This window comes from Henckelia pumila, chromosome 3 (assembly GCF_033568475.1).
Source record: "Henckelia pumila isolate YLH828 chromosome 3, ASM3356847v2, whole genome shotgun sequence".
In the NCBI taxonomy this organism is placed as follows: domain Eukaryota; kingdom Viridiplantae; phylum Streptophyta; class Magnoliopsida; order Lamiales; family Gesneriaceae; genus Henckelia; species Henckelia pumila.
In genome coordinates, this window is record NC_133122.1 from 195,091,399 (window position 1) to 195,119,337 (window position 27,939).

General features: G+C 37.2%; 3 protein-coding genes across 4 annotated transcripts; 1 reads left to right on the forward strand and 2 right to left on the reverse strand.

Annotated features, from left to right (window-relative positions):
- Nucleotides 1–1,558: 1,558 nt before the first annotated feature.
- LOC140890278 (uncharacterized) lies at nt 1,559–3,388 on the reverse strand. The gene has a single exon (XM_073298039.1). It carries the CDS (start codon nt 3,386–3,388, stop codon nt 1,559–1,561), a length of 1,830 nt encoding a protein of 609 aa, XP_073154140.1.
- Nucleotides 3,389–4,696: 1,308 nt separating this feature from the next.
- Nucleotides 4,697–23,809, forward strand: LOC140886627 (protein FORGETTER 1). 2 transcript variants are annotated; one of them, XM_073293308.1, is made up of 32 exons: nt 4,697–5,292; nt 7,911–7,976; nt 8,067–8,240; nt 8,317–8,447; nt 8,589–8,665; nt 9,703–9,881; nt 9,984–10,061; nt 12,498–12,630; nt 13,304–13,364; nt 13,442–13,523; nt 13,967–14,095; nt 14,198–14,341; nt 14,607–14,706; nt 14,805–14,933; nt 15,743–15,810; nt 15,923–16,095; nt 16,193–16,286; nt 16,369–16,466; nt 16,542–16,677; nt 16,882–16,988; nt 17,667–17,762; nt 17,856–17,943; nt 18,043–18,157; nt 18,505–18,616; nt 18,699–18,822; nt 18,890–18,967; nt 19,048–19,166; nt 20,413–20,466; nt 20,559–20,661; nt 21,473–21,601; nt 22,912–23,023; nt 23,392–23,809. In XM_073293308.1, the coding sequence occupies exons 1-32, from the start codon at nt 4,846–4,848 to the stop codon at nt 23,421–23,423; spliced, it is 3,768 nt and encodes a 1,255-aa protein (XP_073149409.1). In that variant the 5' UTR covers nt 4,697–4,845; the 3' UTR covers nt 23,424–23,809. The 2 variants fall into 2 exon arrangements, with proteins under 2 accessions (XP_073149409.1, XP_073149410.1); XM_073293309.1 differs by lacking the exons at nt 22,912–23,023; nt 23,392–23,809 and having other exon boundaries at nt 21,408–21,542.
- Nucleotides 23,810–25,851: 2,042 nt separating this feature from the next.
- On the reverse strand, nt 25,852–27,937 carry LOC140886703 (metacaspase-4). Its single transcript, XM_073293424.1, has 2 exons — nt 27,394–27,937; nt 25,852–26,995 (listed from the first exon to the last, which is right to left on the reverse strand). The coding sequence occupies exons 1-2, from the start codon at nt 27,737–27,739 to the stop codon at nt 26,082–26,084; spliced, it is 1,260 nt and encodes a 419-aa protein (XP_073149525.1). The 5' UTR covers nt 27,740–27,937; the 3' UTR covers nt 25,852–26,081.
- Between the last annotated feature and the right edge of the window lie 2 nt (nt 27,938–27,939).

The following is a 27,939-nucleotide window of genomic DNA, read 5'->3' on the forward strand; positions in this document are numbered from 1 at the left end:
ATTACATCTTGGAGATCAAATAGTGACATCGCATGTGTTACTAGGAAAACCCATTAACCTAAAACACATCATGTACTCTGGCCAGAGATTCGTCACACTAATATCTCCTCAGATCGCATAGGATATCCACACTCGCAAGTATGTGGTGAATCCTTGACAACAAAGCATCGACTCCTATATGTGTCGTAACTGTACCCAATCCCGACACCTGACGACCCTAATAGAGTCGGTAAATGAGTCAAAGTACAATACTAGCATATAGAGTCTCAATGATGTTTCAAGTAATAAGGACTAATGGTGTACAACCAAAACCGCGGACTTTATCCACTCGATAAGTGATAACCACTTGGAAAGTCCGAATAGGGTAGTTCGATCATTCATCATATGAATATCCATTTGCATGCTTTGAACATCTCTATGTTCCATACCAATGAAACGTGGTACTCGGCATCGCAAATGCTAGTCTCAATCTCGAGCGATCCTTATCCTTATTTGCGGACGACTCAATTGACTAGGAACAATTTAGAATATACAGTGACTATAAGATGTGTTTCATGATAGCCATCCCCATGTGCTACCACATCTTACATACACTATAGTATATTCAAGGTCTTTATCAAAACAACAATAGTATATCATAATATAACAATATGAAGAAAGATAAAGTCAATGCCATTATAAAAGTGTAAATTATATTAAACAAAAGATTGTTTTACATAGAGTCATAAAACCCCTTACCCACAAGTTGGCTAACCGGGCACCCACTCTTTCAATAAGAACAATTCTTCCCCCTGGATAGGTTTATTTAACACGGGCAATTGCTTTAAGTAAGCCCTCAAGTCCTGGAAGGCTTTTTCACTTTTCTCATTCCATTCAAAATGTTTCGTCTTTCGTAATGCCTTAAAGAAAGGGAGACTTTTATCTGCTGACCTAATTATAAATCGGGCCAGTGCTGTAATTCTACCCGTTAGCCTCTGTACTTCCTGTATGTTTTTGGGAGCTCATAGAAATAATGGCTTGGACTTTTTCGGAATTAGCTTCGATTCCCCTTCTTGTAACCATGTAACCAAGAAACTTTCCAGCTCGGACTCCGAAAGTACACTTGTTGTGGTTTAGCTTAAGCTGATAGCGCTTCAAAGTCTGAAAAGTTTGAGTTAGGTCGATAATGAACTGGTCCGTAGTTCGGGTCTTGACCAGGATATCATCTACATAGACCTCGATATTTTTGCCGATTTGCTGCTCAAATACTTTGTCCATCAACCTTTGGTATGTAGCCCTCGATATTTTTTAGCCCAAACGGCATGACCACGTAACAATATGTTCCTGTTGACGTCACAAAACTCACTTTATCCTTGTCCTGTTTAGCTAGTGGGATTTGATGATATCCTTGATATGCATCCAAGAAGCTGAGCAGCTCGTGACCTGCTGTTGAATCAACAAGTTGATCAATTCTGGGCAACGGGTAACAATCCTTTGGACATGCCTTGTTCAGATCCCGAAAATCTACATACATACGCCATTTACCAGAAGATTTTGGCAACAAAACTATATTAGACAACTAGGTCGGGAAATATATTTCCTCAATATGTCCAGCTCTGAGTAATTCGTCTACTTGTTCTTTTATTACAGCATCTTTTTCAGGACCGAAGTGCCGTTTTTTTTGAATGATAGGGCGACAACCCTTTATTACATTGAGCTGGTGTTCTGCCACTTCTCGATGTACCCCTACTAGGTCGAAAACTGACCATGCAAAAACATCCTTATTTTTTTCCAAGCACTCCAGTAGCAGTTGTTTTAATCGTGTTTCAAGGGTGCGAACAATTTTTACCACTCCAGAGGGAGGTGAAATCAGGATTTCCTCAATTTCTTCTTCAGTGGTGACAGATGTGTCCTCTATCAAGTTGACTTTTTCCATGCCGGACAGCCCAGGTCTGTCAATATTATCAGTCCTGACCACTTTTTGCTCTATTCCGACTTCCTCCACATAATATTTGCGAGCTATAATTTGATCCCCTTGTACTTCACCGACCTCATTTCCCACCGGGAATTTTATTTTCTGATGCAGGGCTGACGCAATTGCCATGAAAGTGGTCATGACATGTCTGCCTAATATGACATTGTAGGCAGATGGAGCATCAACAATAATGAAACTCACAATCCTGATTTTGCGGATGTTGCTCTTACCCAGAGTTAGGGGTAAATGCACCAACCCCACAGGTCGGATAGCATGACCTGTGAAACCAAAAAGTGATGTTACGACTGGCTCTATCTTGTATTGCCCCAAGTCCATTTGATTTATTGCTTCCTGAAATAGGACGTTGACAGAGCTTCCTGAATCCACGAATATCCGGGCTACATCATAATTTGCGACCATGACCCTTATCACCAGTGCATCATTATGGTTGTTAGAAATCCCTTTCAGATATTTCGGCCCAAAAGAGAGGGTCGGGCCATTGTGGACAATTTGATTGCCGATCTCCATATTTACTAATTTTCTACTATTCGTTTTCCTAGCTCGGTTGGAATCTCCATCAGTGGGGCCTCCCGAAATCATGTTGATAATTCCTCGAGCAGGCGAAGCTGGTCTCTGATTAGCCCGGTCATCCCTGGGCTGGTCTTGATTGGGTTGGTTAAAATTTTCATGGGGAGGGCCAGTCTTGGCTCTTTGTCTTGACCTTACTTCCTGTCCCCTGTTTGGGCGATACCCCTCTTGACGGGTCAATATATTTTTTAACTCAGAATGTTGCTGTATTATCCTTTCGATTTCTTGATCTAATTGACGACAGTCCTCCGTAGTATGCCTATATTCATTGTGAAAGTTACAATATTTATCTGATTCCCTGTTTCGAGGTCCCTTCTCAGCCCAGGGAGGCCTCTGTGTGAGTCTCCGATCGTCACAAATTTGTAGGGCTCGGACTTTGTTCATGCATAAAGGAGTGAAAGCGGTGAATTTCCCCAATAATGTGGGTCGGAATGGTTGTCCCACCCCTGAATTACTACTCGGAACCCTATTGTTCTTTGGACTTTTTGGTCGTTCCCTCTTCATAGCTGCCCGCAAAACCTGTATTTCTTCCATGTTGACATATTTTTCAGCTCGGGCGAGTAATTCCTCGTATGTTTCTGGCGCCCTTTTTATTAAAGATTTAAGAAAATCCTTTGTATCCAGCCCTTGCATGAAGGCACTGATGAGTAGGTCTGTCATAGCCGTGGGTACCTCGAGGGCCAAGGCGCTGAACCTGCGGATATAGGCTCTCAGATTTTCATGTTCCCGTTGCTTGATTGCAAAAAGGCTGAAAGTAGTGGTAGGATGCTTTTTGCTGCTAGCAAAGTGATGCAAAAAGGATTTGCTAAAATCCTTGAATTCCTTGATCTCCCCCGGGCGTAGCATATTAAACCATTGCTGGGCCGGTCCTATGAGAGTAATAAGGAAATCCCTGCACTTGATCTGATCAGAATATTTATGCAACAGAGCTACATTCTCAAAGCGTGCAAAATGGTCTTCAGGATCCCTTTTGCCATCATACTCCCCAACATGAGGCAATTTGAACTAATTGGGGAGGTCGGCGTCCAATATCTCTTGAGTAAAAGGAATGTTTCTTGTTGTGGTAGCTAGGTATCCGGACTGTTTTTTTCTTAATTGCTCCATCTCCTCCTTCAACTTTCTGATTTCATCGAGGTGGGCATTATGATCAATGTGCAGTGGATTGGCCCCTGCTCTTTCTGCAAAAGCCCTTTGAACAGCCTGAGCTACTAGTACCTCTAAATTTGGGTGATCTCCATTTTGATTAGTCATCGAAACTCTTTTTCTTCAAATTCCCACAGAAGGCGCCAATTGATGATGTCGATTTTTTTACCTCGGGTTCGGTCTGGTAGAATGAGTCCTCCAACTCTTTTATGAAGCAGGTCGGGTCGGGTATCAATAATATCTGCACGAGCAACAACTAGGTCAGGGAGGCGCCGAAAGTGTTTTCGGCGTGACCCCTCCGATGCCTAAGTCAGTGTCTTGAAGGCAGAGGGTATGATTAATGCGAAAATTGAGAGATATGGGTGCGTGAATATAAGAGTGAGAGTGAATGCGTGATGAATAATGAATAGTGAGTAATGAATAATCATAACAGTACCTGTATTTATAGGGAAAAATAGAGTAAGTTACCTAGGCAAACTATAATATGTCCTGAAGTAGGACTCTTCATTCATTGGTCCGTCCTTGAGTTTATCCCTATCTCATTCATATCTGTGCAATGACTAAGCTTATCTTCAATGTATTTGAGTCTTACTTGAACTAGAAAACATATCAAACCTACTAGATCCCAACTAGGGTAGGTCGGCCCATTAACAGCAGCCCAGGTCTTGATACGCCCTAACAGGTAAAAAACCGGGCTGGACCTTATATATATATATAATAATAATAATAATAATCCAATAATTGAGCCAACCCATAATAAACGGGTCCGGGATAAAATAATTTTTCGGAGTATCAACATCAATTAATTATTCTAGTATGCTCACTCTTAATAATAAAAGATGAAAGAAAACACATTATTCAAATATTCATTTTTTTTTCCTAATAAAATCAAAATATGAGAGGGGTAATGTATGTAGGAGGAATTGGTTGGTTGAATCACGTTGTTGCGGATGCATGCACATATATAGGAATGAGCGTGGACTCGGGGACGTGCCCACGCACAGACAGCGCCAAACACAAATCCCATGCTTTTGTTCATTTTGCCGCTCTCCCCAACCCCCCATTTTTTTTTAACCTAATCAAAACCTGATTTCACTCCAAATTCACCTTTTTCTCGTTTCCCCGACATAATCGCAGTTTTTCCGAAATCGCATCACCAAATGGGGCAGCCGTCGTTGCCGCCTCCGCCGATTACCCCTCCTTTGCCGCCGCTGCCGCTACCACCACCACCGCCGGCGCAGGTCGGGGTCGGCGGGGGATGCCAGGTGCGCTGCGCCGGCTGCAAGATGGTGCTGACCGTGCTACCCGGGCTGACAGAGTTCGTGTGCCCTACATGCCAGTTGCCCCAGATGCTTCCTCCAGAGTTGATGCGTGCCAATCAGTCTCAAGCGCAGTCCCTGCAACAGAGGAATGCCACGGCTCAAGGAATTGATCCTTCCAAGATCCAGCTGTCATGCGCTAACTGCAAGGCATTACTCAATGTACCTCATGGGTTGTCGCGTTTCAATTGCCCACAGTGCTTCATTAGCCTCGCTGTTGATCTCTCCAAGGCAGGGCAAGGATTGCCTTCTGCCCCCCCTCTACCTCTCCCTGAAGAAGTCAATGAGGTTTTCTTTTTCTATATTTCACTTTGATCAATTTTATAAAATAGCCCATATCATGCTTTTAGTATTTAATTAATAATTAATAATAAGGAAAAAAGTGGATATAGCAGTGTGAAGAGTGAATCACTGAAGAAGGTAAAATAACTTCCTTTGGATAGCCAAAGTCTGATACAACTGTGTTAGAAAACTAGTTACTGGTGTTAATGGTAGTCGTAATTTCATTTTTTTTTTGAAAAAATGAACGAAAATAAGCCTTGTATATGCGCAGCAAAGTGTGTTAGATTGTGTGGATTTGTGTGTGGTAGTTTTATAGTCACACATGCCAAGACGTGGACTATTGGTGGTTTCTGGATTCCGATTTCTGCTACCGTTATTACTTATTTATGCTAGGAACGTAAATAATGGTTCTGGAGGTAGGAATTGTAAAACCATAATTGGATGTTTATCACTTTCATGGTTGGTTGACCTCTTACCTCATTAAAGCACATGCAACCTAGAGCAAGTGAATCAATCAATTTAAGGGTATAGCTCGGCCTTGCTAAAATTGTAAATGGATAAGTTCTGTCTACTCAAAGACTCGGGTAAGAATGTTTTTCACCACTAGTGATGCTACAAGGTTTAGACTATTATGTATCTACTACGTTGAAGGATTAAACGTGGCTTATTATAAAAGATTTCTGAAGCATTACCTTTTTAATTACGTTTTTTTTGTAATCTTGTGTACAATATGTGGATCTTGATAAGCATGATATTTTTTTTGGTATGTTCTGTGTATGAGAAATGCTAGTGTTCGAAGTTTAACTTTGTTATATTTTCCTTTTTGTGTATTCGTCAAGTGCTGGATTTGTGATATTTTCTGATACGATACTATAAGTTTCGAAAAAGTAAGAATATGATTGTGGATAAAAATAGAAATAAATGATTTTCTTGATTTACGATCTTCCAAATTTGAACTGTCATTGCGCATGATATTATTATGTTAATTGGCCGAGAGAGTCCAGACTTCTGGTCTCCTTTTAGGTTGATTATCATTATTGATCAACACTAAAAATTATGTCTCCAGAAGAAAACTTTGCTCCCTATTATTTATTGCCCTCATGCATAATGTGAGGAAGCCGCACACCAATGATGAAACTTTCATACAGGTGGAGAGAGGAAAATTTTGTTAGGAATGCTAGAATCTGAATAATATTTCCTTGATCTATAAGTAATGCTTTGTCTAATTCCTTTCTTGTGCATTCAAACTGACATTTGATAGAATACTATTTATCAGCTTTGTACACCTATAAATGGTCCATCATTAATATGATTCGTCTTGAACTGCTTTCATCAATGTAGAAAAATGAGAAATGAAAGAACTGAAACACTCAGTCCGTAAACCCCAGGATTTGATTTAATTGGAAGGGATTCAAATAGGATATTCTAGTTTAACAGTTTGGTTGAATGGATTATGGAGCTCTGTAATAGAGTTTGGATTAAGCGATTTGGTTGGATTTTGAGTTTATGAAATCCCATCAAAATAGAAATGATTTTGTGGATTTGGATTTTTTTTTTTGGCAAAATTAACGTATATTTGAACCATGTATTTTCGTGTTTTATGCTTAATTTTCACTTCAAATTTTATAAAACATCAGTTTTCCTAAGTCATGCTAAATTATTTGATTTGTTCTCTTAAATTCATCTGTACTAATGTAAATAGATAATTATTTGTTAAAAGAACTAGGTTATGAGATCACATCAATGCTGCATATTGTCATTTCTGATGGTAATAAAATTTGATAATAATTTAAAAGAAATGGTGCTATAGCAAACAAAATTTGACAAGTTAAGTTATAATTTCAAATCATATCTATTCCTAAACATTAAATTGACTTCCTAATTGACAATTTTTTTATTCTTCCAAATTCTAAAATAGGATTTGGAATTAGAATAATCAATAACAGATTTTCATGTCCATCTTAAATCGAAATTCCATAACGCTTTCAGCCAAACATAGCCTAGAAGTTACGTTTACGGTGGGGATTTAAATGACAAACATAAAAGAATTAGCTAGATAAACATCTCTTAAATTGTAATCACTTGGGATGGATTCTTTATATATCTGTTGTTTTTCTTTCCATGGAGCTTGCATGAGGCTCAACACAAATATGAATATCTAAATTATGTTAGCCATTTCTCACAGAATTTCTCAAAATTGATATCTTCCTTTATCGTGCTTTTGCTTGCATATTTACCATGTGCACACCATCTTTTCCGTCTTTGGCTGTAACTAGGTAGGATGTTATGACAAGGACCTCTACATTGTTTCATGTGGTTAAAGATATATGGTATGTTCAGTATTTCTCATGCCATGGATATGTTGAGTCATGTCCATGATGATTGAGGTATTTCCTCAATACATATGAATGCTCATGTCATGGAAGGACGGAACTATGTACCAGTCTTTTGTTTAGGTCGTCGATATTACATAAATTCAAACCTCGTTGAACATTGTGGAACCTTGTTGGGAAAGGTGGTTTATAATATTGAACTACTTTGAGGTCTCTGCTTTAGCATTTATTCAGTATTGAAATAATATCATTTAAAATGTAGAGTATTAATCATTTTTCCATCTCCTTCAGGTTGCCATTGAAGTAGAGCGTGAAGAAGATGAAGGTGGCTTGGCGGGAGAAACATTTATGGATTATGTATGTTATCACAAGCCATTCGTAATTTATGTATTTGAATATAGCTTCAGTTTCTTTCATCTTAACCAAGTTTTAATCTGTATCGTATAGCGACCTCCAAAATTGTCCATTGGTCCTCCCCATCCAGACCCAATTGTGGAGACATCTTCCTTATCAGCAATACAGCCTCCTGAGCCCACTTATGATCTCAAGATTAAGGCTGATTTGGAACGTTCTAAGTCATTGTCATGCCTGCAGATTGAAACATTGGTCTATGCATCTCAGGTTGCTGGAAAGTTTTACACATTATGTTCTGTGCTTTTCCACCACAATCCATTATATAATTGTTTTGGCATGACAGAGACATCTTCAGCACCTACCAAATGGTGCGCGAGCTGGATTTTTTCTTGGAGATGGTGCTGGGGTGGGTAAAGGAAGGACGATTGCTGGTTTGATATGGGAGAATTGGCACCATGGGAGAAGAAAAGCATTGTAAGTGTTGGGAGCGAGATGCACTCATATCATCACATTCATATTGCCAGATATCAATTGAATGAATAAAGTGATAACATGCAACATTTAAATTGTCCTTTTTTGTTTATTTTTTTTCTTATTTTTTATGATCTTGCTCAGGTGGATTTCTGTTGGTTCAGACTTGAAATTTGATGCTAGAAGAGATTTGGATGATGTTGGTGCAACTTGTATAGAAGGTAGATTGTTCTTATGAATAATTATAATCAGTATCCAAATATATTGGCTCCTGGTACCTCTCGCTTTAATTCTGTATTTGTTCCGGTGATTACTTTTTCCATGTCGTGGTTTGTTGCATGTCATGATACATTTTTTGCGATATTAGATGATAATAGGAAATCTATCTTTCCTCTTGCTTGGTATTCGTTGTTCATCTGTCTCTGAAGGTGGCCAACCCTATCAGGATGACAGACACATCATGAGTAGATCCCGTGTTTAAAATTATTACTACAGACTATGAGTATTGAAAAGGGAGACAATTATAGAATACAACAAAATGCTACTGTAGATGCAAATGATCGGAAATTGCACCATCGGAGACAATTATAGAATACAACAAAATGCTACTGTAGATGCAAATGATCGGAAATTGCACCATCTCTCTCTCTCTCTCTCTCTCTCTCTCTCTCTCATTTTTTCAGATTACTGAAAAGTAGTTCGATAGCGTATCCTTGTCTAGCCTCCAACAACCTAACATTCATGTTTATGCCTGTTTCATGTTTATCTGGTAAACCATCAATGAACCATCCCATCATTTAGACTGATGCTGTTAGGAGCCCAATCATCAAGTATTGTAACGGGCCTAGATAATTTGGGCCTAAGTGAGTGTTGAACCCATACCATAGGTTCTAGAAATAGTGACTTGAGGAAGGGGAAAAGAAAATCATATAAAGAAGGGAGTTGGCTAGAATTAGGGATTTATTTGGTTGTTTTCTTTTGAAGGTTATAACTAGCATTTTGGTTAGGGAAATACTAGCTTTGGCTAGGGCTTATGTACAGAGGTTTATCTCTGGGAACATATTATCGTTTTCTAATTATATCACTCCATATTTCAGCATCTTTGTGTTGTGCTCTTGTTATTTTTATTCTACTGCATTTTCAGTGGCCTTCTTTTACCTAGCTAACAGATGCACTTTCTTATTCCTGTAGCACTTTAGATTTGTGTATTCCATTCCTAACTGTCAAATTGGAAGTTCTGATTGGTTCTTGTTTGCAGTGCATGCTTTGAACAAACTTCCATATTCTAAACTTGATTCGAAGTCTGTTGGCGTGAAGGAGGGAGTTGTTTTCTTGACGTATAGCAGCCTCATTGCATCTTCTGAGAGAGGTCGTTCTCGTTTGCATCAGCTCGTACAATGGTGTGGACAATCTGATGGACTAGTTGTATTTGATGAGGTAGAGTATTTTGAGTATAATACACATTGGAATTCAAACAGCTATTTTCATGGTGGCAGGCAATTGGACATAATGCATGTTCTATTTAATTGCTTATCTTAGTGCCACAAAGCAAAAAATCTTGTCCCCGAAGCTGGAGGGCAGCCAACAAAGACAGGTGAAGCCGTTCTTGATATTCAGGTGGCATTTCTTTTCTTGTATGCTTTGAAGTGTTTATGAATCACTCTTTAAACACTATATTGTACTTGACAGCGGTAGTTTTCCTCTATCCTAGTAAGTTGAGCCCACTCCTGTATTTGGATCTTGTCCTTACTCCTAAATCCATGCCCATTGATTTCTCTTTAACTCCGGTTTGTGGTCCCTGCCCATTGATTTCTCTTTAACTCCGGTTTATGGTGCCTCCCTAGCATTTTTTTGTGAATTATGGTTGAGTCAGCATCAGCGATTGTGCATTAACATGTTTGATTTTTATTTGCTTCTATCCTTTTGTGTAATATAGTAAGATCCTAAAGGTACTTATTGAATTCGCCTAGCAGAGAATGAAGAAATGCCAATCAAGGGAGGACGTGCTTCTGTATTTCGGAACATTTTACAGTATTGCTAATGTTAGGTATTTTTGTTTATGTGACTGTTTTCAGACTTTGTGCCTGGGTGCAATTTAATGTCAGCCCTTTCGTGAAGCACGTGGCTTAAATGCTTGCAAGTGTCTCTTAGATATAGGGATGATAAATCCAAAATAAAATGCAATGTGATAGTACTTCATTTTAGATTTTAGACTAATGAATATTTTTTATTGATGTCTTGTAGTTTATAAGATATGTGAGATAGTTTTCTTGAGTATCTACATCTCAGTTCCTCTCATTGATAAAGCCTGTTTTCCCTTGCACCCAGGCTCCAGGCCAGCACTAGTCCTTACTTTATCTTGCATCCAGAATTACTAAGTCTAGCTTCTTAATGAAGCGAAAGCAATTCCACACAGCACCAATTTCTGTACATTGGATTTTGATGATTAAATTTATTTTGTTAAGATTTTTGGGTCTTGGGAATAATCATAGTCTCAGCAACAATAATCAGAAATCATCAGGAGTTTCTGCGAAGTTATTCTTCTCATCCAACACCCTCCGCTGCTTGTACTAACAGTGCTATTAATACGAAGATGAAAGTGATGTAGAAGGCGGGCCTTGTTTGCCACCCTATCACCGCAACTTCACTGGCGAATCCCAAACACCAGATTTCTCAGATCATCACTGGTTCTGCAGAGTTAAAGTTCTGCATGTTAACTCTAACCATGACAATCAATCTAGATCTAGAAAACAGCAAAGAAACAGCTGCGTTAATCAAACTGAAATTACAGAGACTACTTCCACTGTAACTGAATAGAAAGAAATATGATTCTTGCCTTGCGATAATTCTGTCAAGGTGAACTTATGCTCATTATGGAGACTATAGTTATTAATAATCATATAATGTACTTTGCTTAAAAATATTGCAGAATGAATAAATCTTTCAGAGCTGTATAATTTTTTATAATAATCGATCGTCTGTGTCATGAACACACATCCAAAGAATAACAAATTGATCATGCATTAAGACATGATATTTTTGAAATACTGGCACATGTCGGAAGTTAATTCCGTGAAATTTCTATGTTTGTAATTTTCGGAATGTTAAATGGAATTTTATTTTTTCTGTTTTGTGGAAAGGTTTGGAGATCTGATTCGGAAATGGTTTTATGAGATAAAAAATTACATTTAGAGTTTTGTAGTAGAATCGTGGGTTATTTGGTTTGCTAAGCACGATCATATTATAATTTGAACTGATGTGTGTGTGAGAACAATGACCGGGGGTGAGATATTGTTAAACTTTATAGTATAGTTGTTTAGAGTCTAATATGACGACAGAGTATTTTTGGGAAGTGAAGAAAAACTTAGTTAATGTGATAACTATGTTGGGAGGATCGAGAAAATGTAATGCTGTTAAAAAATTTGGTGAAAATATTGTTTCCAGAAAGAATGCATTACTTGCCTTGTATATTGGCAATGAAAGTATACATCATAATTGACTAAGCACCTATTTTACCATGTTGGGAAATACATCTTTTCTAGACGCTTAGGTCGAAAATATCTTGTATGCTTGGTTTTTGTGCTATTATTGGTGTTCTCTTTCCTTTTGATTCGTGCTTTAGATCTTTATGGAAAGTATATCGAGTGTACTTTGCACCTGTTTATATTCACTCTGTGCAAAGGATTCTTGCTTCTTTTTTCTTTGCTAAGGCATCTCAGCTAGATTAGATGTGCACGTAAGGTTTTTGTATTACACGTATTGCATTCTGTCTCTATGTTTTGATTCTCGCTACTTTGGTTTGTTGGCGTTTCTCTGATACCGTGCCAGTTGTACTTGGCATGGTTCTGACTTTTGCTTGGAATTCTTGTCACTTCAATTTAACTGCTACACACTTTTCCGGTAGTTGGTAGATGTATAACTTTTATTCGTTCACATATAATCCCTTTTTTCTCCTTTTCACCTACAGTTTCTATCGTTAAGTTGCGATACTACCATGGCATTGAATTATTGATGATAGATATTTTGTTTTGCTTTTGAATTTCTATGTTTTAGGCCAGACTCCCTCAAGCTCGCGTCATTTATTGCTCTGCGACTGGTGCTTCTGAACCTCGCAATATGGGCTATATGGTTCGCCTTGGTCTTTGGGGAGCTGGAACATCTTTTGTTGACTTTCGTCACTTTTTAGGTTGGATCTTATTTACGATGCAACAAGAATATGATTAAGGTCGATTTTGTATAGCTATTTTGGTGGATTCATTTGCATAGCAATCACATAGTTTCTTAACACAAGGAATGGCATGTCCTAGGCTCACCTACTGTTATGCATCAATATCCACTTATTTTTTTCGGTCCCAAACTTTCTGTTTTGAATTGAATTGGCCAAGCACTTTTCTGAGCTTTCCAGTGTTTTCATCTTTTCACATTGAATTTTATTAGGAAGAAACCTGGCATTTCCATTAGGCGAGGACATGGCACTGTTTTCACTTAGGAATGATCATCTTCTCAACCTCATCAGAAGAGAATAAAATTTATATCTGATGTAGTATGACAATTATCTCAAGAGCGCGTTGTTCATTTGGATACATTTAATCAAATCAGTTGTCTTTATCATTCCATGTGGATCAGCTTGTGCTTTGTTTTGGTAACAAAGATTACTCGTTTTATCCCCACAAAACATCAGATATCGCCCAATTTTCAGTGTTTGGGCATATATTATGTGTCTGACAAGTTTGATATTTACCACCAGATGCACGTATTTACTTTAACTGTATTTTAATTTTCTTTTGCCCTGCATCTTTGAATCAGGATAATTCACTGATTGGTGCGAAATTTAAGCCAGTCTAATTAATGCTTTACAGGTGCGATGGAGAAGGGGGGTGTCGGAGCTTTAGAACTTGTTGCCATGGATATGAAAGCAAGGTATTAGCCTTGACACATTTATGGGGAAAAATGTGCTTATTGAGAGATTGTAAATTGACTAATACAATTGACTTTAGGGGGATGTATGTTTGTCGAACGCTCAGCTACAAAGGTGCCGAGTTTGAAGTTGTTGAAGTGCCATTGGAAGCCAAAATGACGGTACCAAGCATTATCTTTCATCCTGCTTGGAAATGAAGATTCAGATTTTAGATGCATCATCTTTATTTATTTTGCTACTAACTGTAGATTGAGTAGCATTATATATTGTTAACATCCTGAGCTGTAGGGGCTATGTGTGTTGATATCTTATCCGCCTTTTGTAATTAATAGCTGATTTGTATGTACTATATATAATATAATTTTGAAAACGCTTCAATTATTTTTAGGAACATGCTATTTCTCTTTTGTTTCTAGATTTCCGTGACAGTATCATCTATTAATGCTCTCTGCAAACCTAATAAATCTTCAACTTCCTGATAATGTTCGGTGATTTTCTTAAATTTGTGAGTAGTTGGTGTCAACTGTTTTCCTTTTGAAATATTTTATGTTTCCTATCAGAGCTCTTGTTTGGTCACCTTATGCTTACAAACTGCTGTTTTTAGGACATGTATGAGAGATCAGCGGAATTTTGGGCTGAGTTGAGAGTGGAATTGCTCTCAGCTAGCGCAGTTCTTGTCACTGAGCGGTCTAATTCTAGTCAGTTGTGGAGATTATACTGGTCTAGTCACCAGGTTAACAAGTTGAATATAGCAGCATGCAACATTTTAACCTTTTCCTTTCTTCGGAGTCAGCTCATTTCCTTTCATATTTGTTTCTTTTATGCACTTTGGCAGCGCTTCTTCAGACACATTTGCATGTCAGCAAAGGTGCCGGCAGTGGTACGTCTTTCTAAACAAGGTTTGCTGGATGATAAATGTGTGGTAATAGGTCTACAAAGCACTGGAGAGGCACGCACAGAAGAAGCTGTAACAAAATATGTGAGCCTGTTTTCCAACCAATTTCGTTTTGGTGTGTTGTGTAAGTAAATCTCATGTAGCATGCATTTTAAATTTTGTGTGTTTATTATTGTTGCCAATGTTAGTGAAATATTGTAAAAGTGATTATTTTTTTTTGTTTTTTGTTTTTTTGCACTAGTGTAGTTTATATTTTATTTTCAAGTTCTCAGTACTCAGATGATTAATTTTAGTCTCACAATCCACGCTCCAACTAGCTTTTTGCTTGTTTTTGTTTCTAATGAGATAGGGTCTTGAACTCGATGATTTCATATCTGGGCCTCGCGAGTTGTTGCTGAAATTTGTTGAGGAAAATTATCCGCTGCCAGAAAAGCCTGAACCTCTCCCTGGTACACACTCACACACACATTATATATCTTACACCTTTAATTTCTTCTGCTCCTTCTTTTGCAAGTGCTAAAGTAATTATTTTTACATTTGTCACTAGAGGAAAGTGTAATAGAGCTCCAAAGAAAGAGACACTCGGCGACACCAGGTGCTTCATTTACGGGGAGAGTGAGGAAAGCTGCCAAGTGGGATGACGAAAGTGAAGAAGAAAGCGAGTGGGAATCGGAAAGTAATCGAAGTTTTCCTTGACTGAATATCTCCTTTTATAAGCTTGGGACCAGCATTTAAGTTACCTTCTTTAATGTGTTTGACAAGTTGACATTTTTTTTTGCAATTGGGAACGTAGTTGCTGCATCAACTAATGCCTCATGCTTACTATATTTGTCTGGCTTATCAGAATAATTCATCTTCTATTTCATAATTTAACATTTCGTTTTCTTGGGTCGCGCGGCTTGCGCCTTCCATTGATGTTTACGTTTCTATTTGGGTTGTTAATGGAAAGCTTGTTAAGAACATGAGTATATAATTACATAGAAAGATTTAAGTGTAGAGGGACGATAGCAACTTGATGTAGGAGTAAAAGGAGAAAGGAATGGTGGAGGAGAATAGAGGTGGGAAAGAAGTAGAGGACTAGAGAAAATAAATGTAGGAACAAAATCTCAATACCAATTTCAATCAAACAAGTCAATTATAAGTACTGATTTTTTTTTAAAGGAGCTAGGTAAATTAAGATAAATTGAAGATTATCCCAGAACCGTATCAAATCAGTCTGAATCAATTTTTAAATTTAGCCCTTATATATGCACCTATAGGTCCGTGACAACGCAACTTATGTTCCACGAGAAAACAGTCTTCAAATTTGTCATGCAGCCCATATGGTTAACCTAACAATTGTGTTTTCAGTCGGTTTTAATCCATAAACATCAACTCCGTTGTTTCCATCGTCGTGTTCAGACTTGCAGAAAGCATTTATCATCTCCTTAATCTTTAATTGTGCTAGGCCTATGATTCAATGTTTTCATTTCATGTCAAATGCAGCTGACACTGAACCTGAAGTTGAATCTGATGATGAGTTTCAAATCTGCGACATTTGCTCGACGGAAGCGGTATTTTGTTTTTTATACTTGTTCTTGGATTACGAGAAGATTTCCCAGTTTCTTTCCCGATTTTTTTTCTTTACCATTTGTTAACTTGTATTGTTCTTGCCATGTGTTGTAGGAAAGGAAGAAATTGCTTCAATGTACCTCCTGCAGCCAGCTTGTTCATCCTGCATGCGCAATTCCTCCAATTGAAGAAGTGATATATGGTGATTGGTATTGTCACTCGTGCAAGGAGAAAACTGAGGAATATCTACGTGCAAGACTTGCCTATCATGAAGAAGTGATGAAAAGGTGTGACTTTTGCCAGTAATGTTCGTGTTTTGTCGGAAAAAAATTTGGATTGGATGTGTTTTTGTTTGGTTGATTAGTTGATTTTGAAATATATTAGATATGAAGGAGCCATGGAGCGTAAATTGAAAATACTGGAAATAATACGCTCATTGGATCTTCCTAACAATCCCTTGGATGACATTATTGATCAGGTAAAATAGTGTATTGGAAATAGCCATTCTAGATAATCATGATTAAAAAATCTTCTCCTTAATTGACCTTGCGTATTTGCAGCTTGGAGGCCCTGATAATGTCGCAGAAATAACCGGGAGGAAGGGTATGCTTGTCAGGGCTTCTGGAGGGAAAGGTGTGACCTACCAGACACGAAATACGTAAGCATTTACTTTTATGTAGTGATTGTTTTCAGTTATCTTCCTTTAATCTGATTCACCATATCCCATTTTTAGGAAGGACGTGACAATGGAAATGGTGAATATGAATGAAAAGCAGTTGTTCATGGATGGTAAAAAACTTATAGCTATCATTTCTGAGGCTGGCTCTGCTGGTGTTTCTTTACAAGCAGATAGAAGAGCAGTCAATCAGGTTCTCTCTCCCCTTCCCCCCCCCCCCCCCAAACACACACACACACACACGTACAGATACATATACATATATACTCTCAAAAAAAAAAAGATACATATACATATATATTAATATGATTTCGGAGGTTGCTTCTGAGTCATGACCTGTTCAATGCATTTTATAATATTTGTGCATTTGAGTTAGCTTCTTTTCTTCTCACATCAGAAAAGGAGAGTTCACTTAACTCTAGAACTACCATGGAGCGCAGATCGAGCAATTCAACAGTTTGGAAGAACTCACCGGTCAAATCAAGCTTCAGCACCCGAATATAAGTGGGTTTTTACTTAGCCCTCGATTTAAGCTGAATATCATTTGTTGCTTCAGGCAACCGTTTTGTGCTTTGTGATGTTCAAGAAAAATTGAAATGTCACTTTCAACTAATCTTAATTCTTTTTGTATCTATAAAGGCAATACGGTATTGTAGAATGAGCCAGTGAATTCTTCAAATTTGCTGTCGAAGTTTTGAATATTCTCAACCACATCAGCATGCAATTTGCTTAGTTTGAAGCTATTGGTGGAAAATTTTTCTTTGCGACAAGTACCTTTTCTAACATGCTTAATGTTTATAAAAAAAGTTGTGGACATTCTTAATTCAAGTTTTAATTTCAACCAACATACGTGTTACAGTTCTGTGTTTTCGATACCTCACGCATACTAACCTTGGACTAGATTCGATCATGCAAGTTATATCACTGAGAAAAAGTACATTATCCAAACATTGCATTTTAGCTTTACTCTAAATTTGTACTGTTTTGAAGCTAGGGTTATGAATAACTACTTAGATTCTTTGCTTGCTATTGATTGTTAACTATATCATATTTCATAAATCTTATGATGTAAATAGTCAGATACAGTTTTGATGTTTATAACCAGCAAAGTACAGAATGGGTTGCCATTATATAATCTGCCATCTAGCTTGAAAACCAGTGATTTAATGTTATGCTTTACAGGCTGCTTTTCACAAATCTTGGAGGTGAACGCCGGTTTGCATCCATTGTTGCCAAGAGACTAGAATCTCTTGGAGCATTAACGCAGGGAGACCGCAGGTAATCAGTGTCTTGCATTAGTGTAACGACTGAGTTTATTATCATGGGTTCTATCACCATAACCATCGACATCGGGGCTTGAGTGGATTGCAGGGCTGGGCCGTCTCTTAGTGCTTATAATTATGATAGTGCCTATGGGAAGAGGGCCTTGGTGATGTTGTATAGAGGAATCATGGAACAGGTGCTTAACATATCTGTTTGAATGTTTTCACACCATATCCAACAATTTGCAACTGTCGAATATTTTTATAGCTTGACATTTTATTTTTCCAATTATCAGGAACGCTTACCTGTTGTTCCCCCAGGGTGTTCATCTCCTGATACAATGCAAGAATTCATTCTGAAGGGAAAAGCTGCTCTTGTGTCTGTAGGGATAATTAGAGACTCTGTTGTTGGTAATAACTTAGCAATATTATCTGCTTTTCTTCATCTGTCTTTGTATTTCCACTTATTTTTTCTTCTTGCTCTATCATATGAATGGTGCCAAAAGTAGTTGCTCGAGAAAATTTGTAATTTTTATTTTTATTATGGCTGTTTTATATGTCTTTTTTGTGGCTCAATAGTGCTGTTTGCGTTTTAAGTGGAATTTTCTGCCTGACACTGTCCTTAATTACTGAGTTTAACCATCCATCTTCTTTTCTTTTATAGTTGAGCACTGGTAAAAGTACAAGGAAACAACTTCTGAAACTCAAAAACTAACGTAGGCTTCTGTTATATTTTTCTACTTTATTATGATTTTCAGGTAATGGGAAGGACTCGGGAAAAATTTCTGGGCGTATTGTTGATTCAGATATGCATGATGTTGGTCGTTTCCTCAACCGACTTTTAGGCCTCCCACCCGATATTCAGAATAGGTACGCAGTTTTATTGTCAGGTTGTGATGCTTTTGCTTCACCTACATACATTAAATGACGGTCGATACTTATGCTGCTGCAGGCTGTTTGAGTTATTTGTTAGTATCCTTGATCTCATCATTCAAAATGCACGTGTTGAAGGGCATCTAGACTCTGGGATCGTTGACATGAAAGCCAACACCATTGCATTGCAAGGAACTCCTAAGGTCACTAACTTCCCTTTTACTCTTGTGAGTTAGAAATATAATGTTTATTAACGGCTCCATTGGGCAGACTGTTCATGTTGACAGTATGTCTGGGGCATCCACTGTGCTGTTTACTTTCACTTTGGACAGAGGAATGACATGGGAGGTATTTTGCCTTATGCAAACATCAGTTACTGGCTTTATCACGACTTTGTTGTCTAATATAATGTTTATCATTATGTGTAGTCTTCTTCCACATTGCTTGTGGAGAAACAGAAGGATGAATCTTGCTCTAGTGACAATGGATTCTATGAATCAAGGAGAGAATGGATGGGAAAGGCGCATTTCATATTAGCATGTGAAAAGTATGGCTATTAGATATTATAATATTCAATAAATAATGCATCTTCAATTACATGAACATTGTTGTGGCTGTTCTGGAGTCAAGTGTAGCATTGTCATGCTTTTTAATATGAGAAATGTTTTCTAAATAAAATTCACTAGGCAATTATCCTGGTCATACACGATGCCCTCATTTGATGTATTCGGTAGGCCCATAGCTGGGAGAAAGAAGAGCTGTCTTCTTTCTCGTATAAATTTATCATCATGACTTGTATATTGACTCTACTTCCCTTCCATCGACACATTGTCATTTGTAAACTTATCACCCATTGTCCAGGCTAATCCCATGCTGCAGTCACTTGAATCATTTAATTGGTTTTCAAGTTTTCTAGTCCTTGAAAATTTACGGCGAGGGTATTTTGTTTGTCAAATAGTCATTCCATACTGCAGTAGCTTGAAGATGGTGCCGCCCCTTTGGCATCTATCGTATAGTTTTAGCAAACATAGCATCACCATTTCTGGCATACTGGCAGCATCATTGCCTTTTCATGCTGTCTGTGGTAGCCAAAATCAGTATTGACCATATTTTCCCGAATATTTACAAATTGTTTACCAGTGTGGGTTTCATAGCATGTTACTGGAGTAAAATTAGGACTAGTTTGATGTTTTGCTTTCACACTTTTCTCAGGATCTGAATCATTTACAATAATCACGTTAGCTGTAGTTTGAAAGTGCGTGTCCACTGCTTGTATGTCAAGGAGTGGCATTTTGGTGGAAGTTCACATGGATTTATTGTAATAAAATAGTTGTGGGCAACTTTATTGCATGCATTGTCTTTCAATTGCCATAATTACAAATTATTTCTTCACTTTTACCAGAAATGCACTTGCCTGTGTGGCTGTGTTCCACTGTCTCTAACAGACTAGTCAATCAAACCTTGGGAAAGGGTAGATTGACTTGCATCACTGTAGAGGTTCACCCATTTGAAGCACTATTCAATGATAGATGCTGCCAGTTTTATCATGGAGCAGTCTCTTGTATGGGGTGGTAGAACACATGCATGCACATTTTTCTTTCAGAAATTCACCATAGGGACTGCTGTCGTTCGTTTTAGTTTTATATTCTGCTCGATGTATAAATGCAGTGCTGTCGTTTTAGTTTTATATTCTGCTCGATGTATAAAATGCAATCTGCTATGTATTTATCCTATCATATAATCATAGTAAATGTGCTCCGTTGATATTTTGTAAATTCTTGGTCTTTTTTCAGTGTTGCTTCTGGGATGTACAAAATATACCGTCCTACAATTGGCGAGTCTATCAGGTGCCTATGTTTTAGATAATATATCTACCTCTTCTTCCTTGGTTTCTGTGTCTGTGCAGTCTTCTAAATGTCCTCTCTCTTTCATCTTCCAGGGAGATGCCTTTAGCAGAACTTAAAGACAAATACAGAAAAATTTCAGCTTTGGAGAGGGCTCAGAAGGGCTGGGAGGATGAATATGACGTTTCATCTAAGCTGGTATGCATTTTATTAGTTAAAATATGATTACATAATGCTGGTTCTATATGTTGTCTGAATTTTGTCATAGCGCTATGTTTCCATTCGTGATGTCCGTTAAATGTGTGAATAATGGAAAGTAAAAAACCTAGGGCACTATGTAATTTGACCAGAGAAGGCTTCTGGTTTCATAGATAACAAACAGATTGATGACTTGAACTTTGTAAAAAAAAAAGTTGTGGTCTGAATTTGCATTTTTTACTTCTGACAAACAATCACTGCCACTCTGCATTTAGGATTTAGGCCGTGGCCGTGAAGGTTGTAACATTGCAACAGTTACATGCTGTTAGTGGAATGGGGCAACTCATGGGGCTAAACATGAAATGTGCATGCTACTGCAGTACTGCTATCTTATAGTGTCCTGTCATAATTGATGGTGCCTCCTTGAAATTGAAGCAATTGAGATGCTAGAACCCGGGACAAGTTTTAAGCCCTATGTGTCGTCATATTACTTCTTTTTTGTTGACATATGATTTCTCAGAGATGCTAAAGAGATAAAAATATATATTCTGGCGGTTATATGTATACAACTTGGTCTTCGATTAATTGATTTAAATGCATACACAAATACTGATCTGGCATATTAATAACTCACCCCTGTCGTGTGCATTCAGATTCCTTTTATTTCTTGGATTCCATACCGTATATTGCAAAGATGTTTTAGATAAAAACCAAACTGGTCTCATTTATGTATTTTTTCACTGTAGTTACATTCTGTTGTACTACATGTCAATCCAGTTGTGGAATAGCTTATTTATGGTGTCAATTTCAGTGCATGCACGGTTCCAATTGTAAGCTGGGAAATTTCTGCACTGTTGGTAGAAGAACACAGGAAGTGAATATTTTGGGGGGTCTCATTCTTCCTGTTTGGGGAACTGTTGAAAAGGCACTTTCCAAGCAGGTAATTAAGATATCTAGTTTAATTCCTTTGTTTATTTGTTTGATTTGTTATTAACACGTTTGGTTCAGGTGATAGGATTATTGAATGATTAGTACATGAGTGATAAAAAATGATAGATAAGGATGTGTATGTAAAGATAAAATACGTTATGTTTGGTTTGATTTTTATGAATAGGATTAAATAGAAATGATTTGGTGTTATGACCAAAATATCCTTGGAATTTTTTAATAAAATAATTTTCAAGCCCTAATTTTAAAATATAATATGGTCATTGTTGTTAATGGTTTTTTATAGCAAAGTAAAAATTCACTTAAAAAAATATTCTCATTCAAGCATATTTATATTAATTAAAATTAACTGAGAATAATATTTACTGTTAAATTTAGGTTTTATCAAATCATAAAGAGAACATTAAGTTGAGCGATGTTTTGTTTTGTTTTGTTTTCAATTTCTGAATTTGAATTTATTTTTTAAATATATTTTTATTATAATATATTTTAATATACTAGTGTGGCCAAAAGAGAATTTCATAGAAATTTATTTATTATTATCAAGTCAAGCAAATGGGTAATAAAAATGTAAAAAGATGTATTAGTATCAAGCCAAACAAAGGGTAATTTGGGAAAAAAGTTGGATGTGAAAGAAATTCTTAGTCATTGGGTTGTAGGTGGGTTTAATTGTCAACCTTTAGTACAAGTTAGTCCTTTGGTGACATGACAAAGTAAGTTGGTAAAAAATGAACCAAACATGGGTTTAGGCTCAAAACAATCTCCTTATCCTACCTTAACCCTTGTACCAACCACAGTAAATGAATATTGATCGGCAGTAACTGGTGAGATAATTGAAGATCCTACAGTGGATTAGATGTGTATAAATTTAATCTAGTAGACTGCATAGATTGTATTCTTATCTTCAAAGCTGTTGAAGTGCATTCATGATACATGCACTCTCCTACGATAATTTTTATGTTCCATCTTTCAAGTAAACCATTTGTCGATCTATGTTACTCAACAAAGCCAAGAGAGACACCTGGTTTGCAAAATAATAATACCTTTGGACTTGGAGGGTTACAGATTCCAAATTTCTCTGCACTTATATGAGATTTTCTGCCAAGAAATTTGACCTATTTGGGTTAGATTTGAGCATAACACTGACTTTCCCCGTCACCTTATGTAAACCTTTCCCCCAGGAACTATCATTAATCGGCCTGATGATATTTGCTTGTTCTCATGGTGTCTGCTTCTATTAGGCCACTAATATTTTGCAATATTTGTCATTGATTAATTAAAAAGATGACCGTTTCTTCTCAGGCTCGCCAAAGCCACAAGCGGATCCGGGTTGTACGTATAGAGACCACCTCAGAAGGTCAACGAATTGTTGGTCTTCTAATACCTAATGCAGCAGTTGGATCTGTGCTTCAAGGTTTTCTTACTTTCTTCTTGGTTAATCACACAATTTTATATATATATTATACTAATTTTTGTACAAACATTATTATATGGAGCACACTCTTCTGCATCCACACGTTGCCTTTTGCTTTTCGTTTTCTCGTGTTGCTGGAGTGGGATGGGAACACTATGATAGGTTTGTTACTAGGACCAGGATTTTCTACTTGCTAAAGATTTTCATCGCCGAGCTACTCATGATATCCTTTCACCGCAAATAAACATCTCTGTTTAGGTTATATGTCTCTATTTCAGAGATGGCGGCGAACACTTTTTCCTTTCATAATGAATGATAGAGCAGGTATCGGTACATGGGCCATAATTATAATCCTGGTCTTTGTGCAGATCTTTCCTGGGTTCAGGACATTGACGAGTGAGAAAGACAAGTCACTTAATTTTCCATTTTTTGACGAGCTTTCCCGATCAATCTTTTTTTCCTCTCCACGCTACACATCTTGCTTGCACGGGTGAAGCCAGCCACTGGGTTGCTTTGGAAGATGCCATCTTTTGGTTGAAGTCAATGATTTCTAGCGACAGTTTTTGTGCTCGATTATTTAGGCCACATTTTACTGGCCTATTTTTTGTAAATCATATGGCATTATTGTACTCGAAATATAGGGAGGTTGTGATGGTCACAATCCCGCTTTGGTATATATCAGTAAATCATGTTTCTGCTACACAATTTGCAAAATAGGATGTGGCAGGAAGTAGTAGTGTTCCTCAGTTTACATTGACACGAATTTGGGATGGAATGAAATCTTCATTGTGTTTTCTATCTTCTGTGATGAAAATGAATTTCTATTCAACTTAGATCCTCCTGCTGTTTGCTTTCAATTTCATTTTCTTTTTAATGGGTAAATATAAATTTATTGATCAAAATTTTCAAATACAAGTACTCCAGGCATACTTAGGTAAATCAGCACAAACTTAAACTAAGTTTTAATAAAATAACAATTAGAAACCATAAAACATAGGGCATACACAAGCTTAACTAGAACAAACAGTGCCAATTAATTCAAAATTTTAGTTGGTGTTGCCGGGAAGTGAAAGAAGAATTTCTATACAAATTTTAATTGATTTCCAAAACTTAGGATAAATTCTTTGACAAAATGATAGTACTATTATAATATCATTATATTTTAAAATTAAATCATAAGCATAGTATTAGTAACTAATAATTGGAAATTTGGTTTTGTTACTTGATTAATGTATTTTCATATTCATCTCATCGTTACTGGAGAGTACATATTTTGGTCATGGCTAAAAGTTTACTTATTCTATCAATTTGAATGAACATCCCTTAGGGACTACCAGAGAGTACATATTTGATTTAATTAAAGCGGTTCGTCAAAACGGGCCGGAAAGACACCAATCTGCATCCCACCAAAACCCGCTGGTTGGCAAGGTGGATTGGTCCATCATTTGAGTGAGTTGGAAAATTCGCAATCCAACCAGCGTGTGTCGGACGGACTAATCCAACGAGTCCAACCCAATTTAATGGCAATAGATTTAATGATGTTACGTGATTGAATCCATTTAAGTTGATATTTTGATTATTTATTTTGATATATTGGTTCTTTTTAGAGATGTGGCTCGAATTATTCGGAGTCTTTGTTTTCCGAAATTTGAACTTCATAAAATAATTTCGTTATATTTTACTATATTATTATAGTAGAGACATCTTAATTAATCAACTTTAAATTAATTAATAAAATTTGAGTTAAAATTACAATTGTATCCCAACTTAATTCACGACAAATCAAAATTATTGTGTAGATTAGTCATTTTATATAACATTATCTTTTTTTAGTCATTATATGTTTTTTTATTTACCAAAATGACATAAATTTTGTGACTTTTGATTTCTTTTTATTTATGAAAATGTCACTTATCTGTAAAATTGTTGTATATGGTGTGTTTTATTGACTATTTATTTATGAAAACGTTATTTTTTTTTTCGTATTTTTGTATTTTTAAATTTTTTGCTTTGTTTTCTTTTTAAAAAAAAAAACTGTATAAGCACGCAGCGCGTGCACGAGAGTACTAGTATATTTTAATTCATGATATAGTAATTTTGGTATTGTGAATTTTAATTTTTGCACAATAACCAATCAAATCAGTTATCAGTAATTTAAGATTAATTTTATTATATTTTGGTTAATTGACAACCAAAAGAAATTAAAAGTTGAATACTCCGGCATCTTAGAACAATTCAAATTTTATGTAGATAATAAAAAATTATAAATTAGTTAATGATATTTAAAATAAAAATGTAAAAAATTGTGGTGGTAGTCGACTCGTCGTTAATAATAATAAAAAATAATAAAAAAAATAATATTTATTATTATTATTATTTAAATAGATCGATAAAGGGATAATTATTTTTTTATAATAGAATTAACCTAGCTAGTCAGATGATTCAAAATGTAATTATTACGAGTGATATTATCATGCAAAATTTTAAAAATGTAATAAAGAGGACTTTTTTAGTAATTTTAAAATTTTTGAAATGTCGTAGAAAAATGATAATCATAAATGAACAAATTTATTGAAAAATGAATTTTTCTTTGTGATTTGAGAATGGCACTTTTCAGTACTTCGAAAATTAAACCACGACAGCAATGTCAGTCACTCGATCCTCCTCAAATTATCCATCTATCGTGGAGTGTTGTTCGTACTTTGAATCCTCTTTGAACAAACTTGAGACATTTATTGGAGATTCATATCCAAATTTAAAAGGAATGCATACACACAGCATAATAAGAAATGGAGGACAACTGGGGAGCAGACGATCTGAAATGCAAATTAGAAACAAGGACATATATATTAGTCGCTGTGACTAATACTGCAAACCAAAACATTTGGCACATCTTCAACAAGTGTATACAAATATAAAACGAAACACAGAAGCAAACACAAGCACACCACACCGACACGACGTCGTAATCTAGTTAATATCCTTCACACACAGTCCCAAGAAGCTTTTCCTCATATAAACGACCAAAATATGGGAAAACCAACCCAAGCCGATCATATCAGCAAACAAAAGGACCATCAGCATGATCATCACCGCAGTAGAGCCCCGGACGTTGAGTAAAACCCTGTTGCTTCAACAGCTCCCTCGCCTTCAGAACCAGCTCTTTGTTACTCACTTCACCATCGGACTCTGAAAGAATAGTCTGAATGGCATTGCTCAGAGCCCCATAAGCTTGGCTGGCATCACCCGAGGGTGTAGCGTCGGCTGATGTTTGGTCAGTTTGGCAACCACTGATGAGAATGCCACTGTCAGGTAACCCCTTCTGCTTAACCCCCGCATACGCTTCTTGTTTGCTACCAACATGTGTTTCCAAGGCAGGTTTTGCATAGCCCTCGTCATTTTCCTCCAGTTTCTGCTGCAGAAACTGCTGAGCCAAACCCCCCACCATTCCCAAAAACCCACCGCTTTCACCTCCTTCTTGTCCTTGAAGTTTAGTGAAGATGATCTTCATAAACTTCTTAACCTTGGGGCTCGAATCTTCGCCAAACAAGTCGAAAAGTGTTGGCCTCAGCTTGCCCACATCTATATCTTCCTTGCCGGTTTTTTGTTGGAGTATCTCTATGAGAGTTGATAGAGGTAAAGATTTGTTCTTTGTGTAGGTGTCCCCTGGCCCCTCTACTGACTCTTCTTCTCCTTCCTCTTCTTCGTGGCGTCGCCTATGGTGGCCACCAAAGCCTAATTCTCGTGGGATGTGAAATCCACGTGACTCAACCGCATCTTCAACTTGTCGACGCAAGAAGTTCTTGAATCCAAAGCCAGATCCACTGCCTCCTCCTTCACTATTTGCCTTGAAGCTCTCTCCAATCTGCTCTTTGGCCTCATCAATCAGGCCTCCACTGTGGCACGAATCTGACACAACGGTGATGCGGCATCCCTCTGGTACTTTGTCAACCAATTCTCTGAAATCATCATCTGAGGGCACAAAATAAAGCATCACCACACAAGTGAGACCCTCCAAACTCAAAGAGCCATTTTCAACAACCCTCAGTTGCATTATCAAGGTTTAGATCTTTAATTAAAATGTCATCCTGTATAGCATTCAACTCAGATCAAATTCTTTTGAGCATAAAAAAACAAAGCATTTCTTTTGTAAGATGTCTTCCATGAATGATTACAGCCCAGTTCTTTGAACTTACAAAAAGAAGCAAGAAACCCAACTACACGTTTTCCATTCTTTATTTACCACCACAAAATCGATCAGTTTCAAATGAATACACAGATAAAAATCTCTCACCCCGTACACAGACAAGTCAAACTCAGAGTCGGAGCACAAAATCAAACAATCAGATTCATACAGATCCGGCGCTTACCAGTTATAAGATTCATGTCACAGGGAACAATGCACTCATCATAGCCAGTATCATCCTCCTCCCCGGTCTCCGCCGGAAGACGCGTGCCGTGGCCACTGTAGTGCACAAAGAGAAAGTCCCCAGGCTGAGCAGAATTCACCAGTTCATTCAGAGCAGCCCTAACATTCCGACCATTGGGCTGCGTGTAGGAATCATCGGTATCAATAAGCACGGTGATATCCTCCTCCGCGAACCCGAATCGCTCAACCAAACAACTGTACATTCGCTTGACGTCATTGATGCATCCCTTCAACTCCGCTTTCGTTCCCGGATAGTTACAGCCGATCAAGACAGCCTTTTTCGCCATGATTTGAGCCTTCGGAAGGGTGAAAACCCGTGATCAAGATCGAGTCTTTGCACAAAGAATTGACCCTTTCAAGAATTAATCTGACGAGGAGTGGGAAGCGCTGGGATTATTTATGGGATTTGTTGACAAACGAGTAATAATTGAGATTAAAATTAGTGAAGAAGTGGAAATGGCGAAAGCTTCCTCTGCTTGGATTAGAT